Here is a 9,351-nt window from a genome sequence, read left to right on the forward strand (position 1 = left end):
ATTTTATTTAAATCTTATAGCAATCATATAAGACAAAAGCTTTTATCACCTGCACTTTACATTCGAGGAATTAAAGTTGTCAGAGGCAACTAAAAACCAAACTCAGGGCTGAGGAGTTCCAAAGCTGAGTTGATTTGCAGATGAATCACCCGAGGACCACCTGAGCTTTCTAGCGACCCTCGCACCAAGGAAGGAACTCCTGTGGTTTAAGGGCTCCAACCCACAACCCAATTCCTTTGGTGGGAAACAGCACCCCCCAAGGCCCCGCCCCTTCCTGGCCCCGCCCCGTCTTCTCCGGGCCCCGCCCCTGGAGATGGGTTTTATTATTCGGCCTTCTGTGGGAGACCTGGCCCATCTCGGGTATCAGCCCCACCCCTACTCGTCCAGGCTCCGGAAGCTCTGCAGCCAATCGGCGCCCGCAGGTCGGTCCCCGCCTTCTCAAACCCCGCCCCGCTACCCTTATTCCTGGCAGCTTCCGCTAAACCGGCTCAGAGCCACGCGGCACGCGCGGAGGTTGTCTCTGTGCTGGTGACCGCTACTCCAGGGCATCAGACCACCGCCTTCCGTACACAGGCGCCCGCATCCCACCCTCCTGGACCTAAAAGCCTGGGTCCCCTGGTCCCGGAGCTCCGCTTCCCGGCCCCAGATTCTGGCGCCCCAGCCCTCCATGTCCAAGACCCAGGCACCCGGGGTCCCAGCCTCCCGGATCCAGGCGTCCCGGATCTGCGCCACCAGAACCTAGCCTCCTGCAGACCTCCGCCATCTGGGCGCACTCAACCTCCTGGAACCAAGGGCCCCACGCCCCACCCAGAGAAACTCTCGTATTCCCAACTCCTAGGGCCAAGGAACCCAGGCGCTCTGAACTCCCAGTTTTCGAGCATCTGGCACACGGGGCAGAGCAGAGAAGCCCCAGCGCCCAACCTGGGAAATAAACACTCCAGCTTCCAAGAGTCAAGGAACTTCAGTGCTGTGAACTCACAACTCTAAGGAGCCCTCCAAAGTTCCAGTCTCCAGGTGCTGTTACTCAACTCAGTCCTAGGAACGTCGGGTCCTGGGAAGGAGCCCAAGCGCTCCCAGCCAGCTTCCAGGCGCTAAGAAACCGCGGTGCGTCCCATCATGGTGGCCGATCCTCCTCGTGGAGACTCCAAGGGGCTCGCAGCGGCGGAGCCCACCGCCATCGGGGGCCTGGCGCTGGCCTCCATCGAGGACCAAGGCGCGGCAGCAGGCGGCTGCTGCGGTTCCCGGGACCGGGTGCGCCGCTGCCTTCGAGCCAACCTGCTTGTGCTGCTGACGGTGGTGGCCGTGGTGGTCGGCGTGGCGCTGGGGCTGGGGATATCGGGGGCCGGAGGTGCGCTGGCGTTGGGCCCGCAGCGCTTGAGCGCCTTCCTCTTCCCGGGCGAGCTGCTGCTGCGCCTGCTGCGGATGATCATCTTGCCGCTGGTGGTGTGCAGCTTGATCGGCGGCGCCGCCAGCCTGGACCCCGGCGCGCTCGGCCGCCTGGGCGCCTGGGCGCTGCTCTTTTTCCTGGTCACTACGCTGCTGGCGTCGGCGCTCGGAGTGGGCTTGGCGCTGGCGCTGCAGCCGGGCGCCGCCTCCGCCGCCATCAACGCCTCGGTAGCAGCCGCTGGCAGTGCCGAAAATGCCCCCAACAAGGAGGTGCTCGATTCGTTCCTGGATCTTGCCAGGTCAGACCCTGCTCCCTTGGGAGGTGGGGAAGAGTGTTAGGGATGGCGGGAGTGGCCACGTGGGCAGGACGGAGCTTTGGGGCAGCTAGAGCCGAGACTTCCCTCTAGAGTCTTAGGAAAACTCGACGGGATATTGCGGCGAGCTCCAGCCCTCGGGAGTGCAAGTCTCGTGTCCTGGGGAAGGGGGTTTCTAAATTTGGGGGCCTGGGTACATAAGTGGGGTCTTAGAGGGAGAAGAAAGTGATGTGGAGAGACACAGGAGGGTCTGCCTAGGGGAGAAAGATACTGTGAGGGGAGGGGACCCCAGGAGGAAATTTTGGGGAGGGAATCTTTGCGTGGTCAAGGGCCCCAAGATGGGGCTTCTAGATATAATTTGGGGCCAGGGTCGGAGAGTTTGGCATCCCTGGGTAAGGAGCCCCTGGAGGATCTGATCTGAGTAACTCCCACCAGGCCCTCTTCCCAGCCCTGGGGCACCCCCACACCACGTGTCACTCGGACATATCTAGGTTCTGTTTTCGGGCTCCACTTCCCGCCCACTTCAGCTGGGGCCTGGCCGCTTCCCCTTTATCTTTCAGATCAGCCCTGCCACCCCTGCCTTTCCCTCCCGTTTCTTCCTCTGTCTGGGCCACCCCCTAGCAGGCAGCCCAGAAGAGCACAAGTTAGAAAGGGGAGCCCATTCTTTTCCTTCTCCTGGCCTCTGCCCCGCACCCCCAAGAATGGCCTCCCCCACTTTAAGGAGGGCGGGGGAGCAGAGGCCCTGATGCCCTTGCCTTTAGGGCTTGCTGATTCAGTGTCTCCAGGTTGGGGACTTCCTGGAAGTTGAGGGGAGGAAATGATGAGTCATGGAACAGGGTTTCCCCAGCTTCTGGGGTGTCAGTGCAGGCTGAGATGGGAGACTGGGGCAGGCTTGGTGTCCCGAGTTGCAGCCTGGGAGCACCTTCTGGCCAGGGGAGATTAGCTGGGTCCTGGCCCAGCCTCTGGGCCTGGGTGGTACAGGCCTACCTTCAGGTAGGCACACCCACTCCAAGGCTGTTTATGAGCACAGGCCTCCCCTGTGTGTTAAACACAGCTGTAGCTCACACTTGGCTGGCCACACAGGCTTATAACCAAATGACACACAGCTGGACACAGGCACACAGACACTCAGCTGAGGCTGTAACATCTCGACAAAAACACATGGCCAGATACCAGCACTCATACACACGCTCACTGTGTCATACCATCCCTGTAGCACAGCTGTTCGGTGATGCTGCCAGCCATGCCAACATCTAAACACAGGCTCAAGAGCACACAATACACACTTACATACACACTTATGTGGTCACACACCAATAAACTCATGCTTTTTTATTTTATTTTATTATTATTTTTTGTTGTTGTTGAGGCGGAGTCTCGCTCTGCCGCCCAGGCTGGAGTGCAGTGGCCGGATCTCAGCTCACTGCGAGCTCCGCCTCCCGGGTTTACGCCATTCTCCTGCCTCAGCCTCCCGAGTAGCTGGGACAGTCTATCGCTCAGGCTGGAGTGCAGTGGCGTGATCTTGGCTCATTGCAACCTCCACCTCTTGGGTTCAAGTGATTCTCATGCCTCAGCCTTCCGAGTAGCTGGGATTAAAGTGGTGCGCCATCACGCCTGGATAATTTTTGTGTTTTTAGTAGAGATGGGGTTTCGCCATGTTGGCCAGGCTGGTCTCGAACCCCTGACCTCAAGTGATCTGCCCACCTCAGCCTCCCAAAGGGCTGGAATTAACTGGCGTGAGCCACCACACCCGGCCAAATTCATTACTCTACCATGACATTATTTTACTCTATCATGACGCGTGGCTGGCCATCCGTGGGCATTGTCCCATACTGCTGAATCTTAACCCGCACCCAAACCGATAACATTTGACAGATTGTATATGGACACATGGCATTGGCTGTACACCGGTCATTGGTGAGAGGGAGCATGTGGAGTGGTTGGGGCTATGGAGCCAGCTGGCTGGGTTCAAATCCCAGCTCTGCCATTTCCCAGCTGGGCAATTTTCTTTACCTTCTGGGCCTCAGCTTCCTTTTCTATAAAATGGGGTAATAGTGCTTATTCCCAAGGCTGTCATAAGGATGAAATGGGTTAATTTGTGTAAAGCACAGGCCAAAATGGCTGCCTGCCACACAGTAGGTGCTGTAGATGCCTTAGCTGCTGTATATATTTTTTGAGAGTCTCACTCTGTCCCAGGCAGGAATGAAGTGGCGTGATCTTGGCTCACTGCAGCTTCAACCTCCTTGGGCTCAAGTGATCCTCCCACCTCAGCCTCCAGAGTAGCTAGAACTACAGGCACACGCCACCACGCCTGGCTAATTTTTGTATTTTTTGTAGAGACACAATTTCGTCATGTTGCCCAGGCTGGTCTTCAACTCCTGGCTCAAGCGATCTGCCTGCCTTGGCCTCCCAAAGTGCTGGGATTCCAGGCAAGCACCTTGGCCTTAGCTACTGTTTTCATCTCAAGGCAGACACTGTCAAACAAGAGTAAGAGTAGCCTTGTAAACACAGATGCATATTCATGAGATATGAAGCCGTCCCTTGTCTCCCTTCCTGCCACCGCCTCCCAACACACCCAGATCCTCCCCCATGCTCTCAGAGGCGCTGGCTGGCCGGACCTCCAGGAGGAAGTGGATGATGCAAGCCGTCCGGGGTATTAAGTTTGCTGCATGGGGTGGAGCTGAGGCCCGGGGCGACCTCCTGACCTCCCCTGGCCTGCCGTGGGAGGCTAGCATTCCTCACCCCGAATGACTCCCCACATCCTGCAAAGGGGTGCAAGTCTAGTTCCAAACCTGCCAGGCTGAGGCATGAGTAGGGACTGCGTTTGGGTGCAGGTGAGGCCCCAAAGCTTCCACTCACTGCCTTAAAACGCCAACCCAGCCTCTCAGACAATGCCGCCCTCCTGCTATGGTATCTAATAACCCTCTGTGTCTCTGTCTCTGCAGAAATATCTTCCCTTCCAACCTGGTGTCAGCAGCCTTTCGCTCAGTGAGTCCTCAGGGGTGTCCTGAGGGGTCGGGGGTGGACAGGGAGGGATGCCAGCCAGGGGGAGCCCTTGCTACCTGATTTTGGTTAGTGCCTGGAAAAATGCACGTGCAATGAGAATACAGGCTGAGAGCCTCCTGTGAGTTTTAATTCTAGCTGTGTGACTCTGGGCAAATGTGTTTACCTCTCTGAGCCTCAGTTTTTCACCTCTGGAAAATGGGGGTATTGATCATCCTGCCTCAGTGGGGTTGCCAGCAGATGAAATGAGATCACATTGAAAGGATATGGAAGGGCAGGCTTTGAGCATTGTTAACTTGGCATGGGGTTGGGGGACCCTGGTGACAATGGACACTGACTCTTCCCAACCCCACCTACAGTACTCTACCTCCTATAAAGAGGGGAATATCACCGGAACCAGGGTGAAGGTAAGAACAGTGGGAGGCACTGGGGGCTCTACCTCTTTGCCCATTGCTGTAATTTTTTGGTTTTATTTCTGCCTCAGTCTTTACTGTGGAATTTGATTGACACTCTGCTGTCCTTCCCCAATTTCTGTCTTTTCTGCCTTCTGGATAAGTCTCTACTTTGTTCCCTCTTTTCCTGCCCCAGGCTGGTCTTCCTTTCCTGGTCCAGGCTCTTCCTTTCTCCCTTTATCCCTCACCCCCAAACCCCATTCCATGCTGCCCCCTCTCTGCCCTGTCCATCCACCCTCAACCTGCTCAACCTGGCAAGCAGCCAGAGGTTTTTGTTGTTTCTGTTACTGTTGTTTTTCTGAGACAGGATCTCTCTCCATCATTCAGGCTGGAGTACGGTGGCACGATCACAGCTCACTGCAGTCTCGATCTCCTGGGCTCAAGTGATCCTTCCCACCTCAACCTTCCCAGTAGCTGGGACTATAACACACCTGGCTAATTTTTGTATCTTTTTTTTTTTTTTTGAGATGGAGTCTTACTCTGTCGCCCAGGCTAGAGTGCCGTGGCCGGATCTCAGCCCACTGGAAGCTCCACCTCCCGGGTTTACTCCATTCTCCTGCCTCAGCCTCCCGAGTAGCTGGGACTACCGGTGCCTGCCACCATGTCCCGCTAATTTTTTTTTTTATGTGTTTAGTAGAGACGGGGTTTCACCGTGTTAGCCAGGATGGTCTTGATCTCTGGACCTCGTGATCCGCCCATCTCGGCCTCCCAAAGTGCTGGGATTACAGGCTTGAGCCACCGCGCCCGGCCTAATTTTTGTATCTTTTATAGAGACTGAGTTTTGCTATGTTGCCCAGGCTGGTCTTGAACTCTTGGGCTCAAGTGATCTGCCCACCTTGGCCTCGCAATATGCTGGGATTACAGGCATGAGGCACTGCTCCTGGCCCCGAGGATCTTTTCTTTTTTTTTTTTTAAGACGGAATTTTGTACTTGTTGTCCAGGCTGGAATGCAATGGCATGATCTCTGCTCACTGCAACCTCCACCTCCCGGGTTCAAGTGATTCTCCTGCCTCAGCCTCCTGAGTAGCTCACAGGCGTGTGCCACCACGCCTGGCTAATTTTGTATTTTTAGTAGAGATGGGGTTTCTCCATGTTGGTTAGGGTGGTTTCTCGAACTCCCCACCTCAGGTGATCCACCCACCTCAACCTCCCAAAGTGTTGCGATTACAGGTGTGAGCCACCAGGTTCGGCCAGAGGATCTTTTCAAAACACAAATGTGACCCTATCTCTGCAGTACCCAGAGCCCTGCCATGTGCCCCAGTGCCCTCAGGAGAAAGTCCAGTCTCCTTGCTACAGTCTATGACCAAGGGGTCCCTGTGAGGTCAAACCCCTGCCAGCCTGCCTGGCTGCCCAGCCTCAACTAGTGACCCTGCCCAGGTCATTCTACTCTAGCTACAGTAGATTATGGCTCTTCTTTGAATGCCCAAGTTGCACTCATTTCTAGGCTGTTGCACATTCTGCTTCCTCTCTCTAGATCCTTTTACCACCCTTCTTTACCTGGTTCACTCCTCCTGTCCTCCAGGTCTCAGCTCAGATGCCCCTTCCTCCAGGAAGTCCCCCCTGACTGCCCCCTACTCCCCAAGCTGGCACTGCTCTCTCTCGGTTCCCACACTCCCCTGAGCTCCCTTATTCCAGCCCCACCTACTCTGGGCCATCCCTGACGACTAATATATTTCCCTTGGACCTGGACTGGAAGCCTTGGGAGGAAGGGGTCCGAGGGCTGCCATGTCTCTGCTGGGTCCCAGTGGTGCCCAGGACTGGCCCTCAGTGACTGTGCAAGTAGACAGTTTCCCTTCCACCCCGATCTGTTCCTTGCCTACAGGTGCCTGTGGGGCAGGAGGTGGAGGGCATGAACATCCTGGGCTTAGTAGTGTTTGCCATTGTCTTTGGTGTGGCACTGCGGAAGCTGGGGCCTGAGGGGGAGCTGCTTATCTGCTTCTTCAACTCCTTCAATGAGGCCACCATGGTTCTGGTCTCCTGGATCATGTGGTAGGTGGTGGGAGAGGAGGCTGGGGTGGGTGTGGTTGGAGGGTCGGTCTGCTACCAGAGGCAAGTGTGGGGCATTCTGCGTGGGATGAGGCACCCTCTGTCACTCGTTGGAGCCAGATGGCCTGCATTTAAATCCAGCATTGACCATGCCCTGGCTATGTGATTTTAGGCAAGTGATTTTCTCTCTCTGCTTCAGTTTCCTCATCTATAAAACGGGAACGGCACTTTGGGAGGCCGAGGTGGGTGAATCATTTGAGATCAGGAGTTCAAAACCAGTCTGGACAACATGGTGAAACCCCGTCTCTACTAAAAATACAAAAAAATTAGCCAGGCATGGGGACATGCGCCTGTAATCCCAGTTACTCAGGAGCCTGAGGTACAAGAATCACTGAAGCCTGGGAGGCGGAGGTTGCAGTAAGTGGAGATCGTGCCACTGCCTGGGTGACAGAGGGAAACTCTGTCGCAAGAAGAAAAAAAAAAAGTTAATACGGTACACGGAAGGTCTTAGGACAATGCCTGGCTTATTGCATGTCTACAGTAAATCCTAATAGCTAATATTTATTGGGCATTTTGCTTGTATAACTTCTGGACACTTCCCACTGGCCAGAACTTGGGTATCTAGCCTTCCCTCTCTGTACAAGTGGCTGGGAAAATATGCCTTTCTTCTGTGACTTACAAGAAGGAGCTGGGGAGGTAACTAGTCAGCGATGATTGATGGGCGATCGATGATCGAGTAATCTAGGGAAGTGATGTTGGGAGGCTTTTTTTTTTTTTTTTTTTTTTGAGACGGAGCCTTGCTCTGTCGCCCAGGCTGGAGTGCAGTGGCGCGATCTCGGCTCACTGCAAGCTCCGTCTCCTGGGTTCAAGCGATTCTCCTGCCTCAGCCTCCCGAGTAGCTGGGATTACAGGCATGCGCCACCATGCCCAGCTAATTTTGTATTTTTAGTAGAGACGGGGGTTTCTCCATGTTGGTCAGGCTGGTCTCGAACTCCCGATCTCAGGTGATCTGCCCACCTTGGCCTCCCAAAGTGCTGGGATTATAGGCGTGAGCCACCATGCCCAGCCTTGGGAGTCCTCTTGGCTTGGAGCCATCCCTGGGATCTTCACAGCAGGAGAGGGTGATAATAACCCCACCTGAAGTTTAGAGATCACTTATTGTCTCTAAAAAGCTTTAGCTCCTTTCAACTGGCATCTCATTGCATCCTCCCAGCATTCCTGTGAGGAATCTGTTGGGTGTTGTGTAATCTGCAATCTGACTCATAGAACCTCCCTCTGGTGGTTGTTGGGAAGATTCAGTATCATGTTCAAGGGCACAGCACATCGAAAATGCTTCATACCTGGGAGTTGTTATTAAGACCCGGGCCATGGCCTTTCTACAATTTGTATTTTATTTTATTTATTTATTTAGAGACGGAGTCTTGCTCTGTCGCCCAGGCTGAAGGTGCAGTGGCACGGTCTCAGCTCACTGCAACGTCTGCCTCCCATGGTCAGGTGATTCTCCTGCCTCAGCCTCCTGAGCAGCTGGGACCACAGGAACTCACCATCATGCCCAGCTAATTTTTGTATGTTTAGTAGAGACAGGGTTTTGCCACGTTGGCCAGGCTGGTGTCAAACTCCTGACCTCAAGGGATCCGCCCTCCTGCCTCCCAAAGTGCTGGGATTACAGGCATGAGCCACGGCTCCCGGCCTTCAAATTTTTATTTTAAAAATGTTTTTTGGCTGGTTGTGGCACCTCACACCTGTAATCCCAGCACTTTGGGAGGCTGAGGTGGGAGGATTGCTTGAGGCCAGGAGTTAGAGACCAGCCTGGCCAACATGGCGAAAACTCTTCTCTACAAAAAAATACAAATATTAGCTGGGAATGGTGGTGTACACCTTTAATCCTAGCTACTACTCGGGAGGCTGAGGGATGAAAATCACTTGAAACTGGGAGGCAAAGCTTGCGGTGAGCCAAGATTGCACCACTACACTCAAGCCTGGGCAACAGAGCAAGACTCTGTCTAAATAATAATAATAATAATAATAGTAATTTAAAAAAATGTTTTTTGAGCTAGGATCTTGCTCTGTCACCTAGGCTGGAGTGCAGTGTGGCGTGATCACAGCTCACTGTAGCCCTGACCTCCTGAGTTCAGGTGATCCTCCCACCTCAGCCTCCTAAGTAGCTGGGACTACAGACCCCAGCTACAAAGCCTAGCTAATTTTTTTTT

General features: G+C 54.4%; 1 protein-coding gene across 2 annotated transcripts in view; it reads left to right on the forward strand.

The window, feature by feature from the left end:
* Window positions 1-473: 473 nt before the first annotated feature.
* SLC1A5 (solute carrier family 1 member 5) overlaps window positions 474-9,351 on the forward strand; it is a 15,937-nt gene continuing 7,059 nt past the window's right edge. For both annotated transcript variants that reach the window (XM_017874300.1, XM_017874302.1), the window contains exons 1-4: window positions 474-1,685; window positions 4,646-4,688; window positions 5,063-5,110; window positions 6,978-7,144. In XM_017874300.1, coding sequence (XP_017729789.1) covers window positions 1,117-1,685; window positions 4,646-4,688; window positions 5,063-5,110; window positions 6,978-7,144 — 827 coding nt within the window. In that variant the 5' untranslated portion in view covers window positions 474-1,116. The remainder of the gene's footprint in view (window positions 1,686-4,645; window positions 4,689-5,062; window positions 5,111-6,977; window positions 7,145-9,351) is intronic.

The sequence above is a fragment of the Rhinopithecus bieti genome, unplaced genomic scaffold, assembly GCF_001698545.2.
Source record: "Rhinopithecus bieti isolate Rb0 unplaced genomic scaffold, ASM169854v2 scaffold_7888, whole genome shotgun sequence".
NCBI lineage: Eukaryota > Metazoa > Chordata > Mammalia > Primates > Cercopithecidae > Rhinopithecus > Rhinopithecus bieti.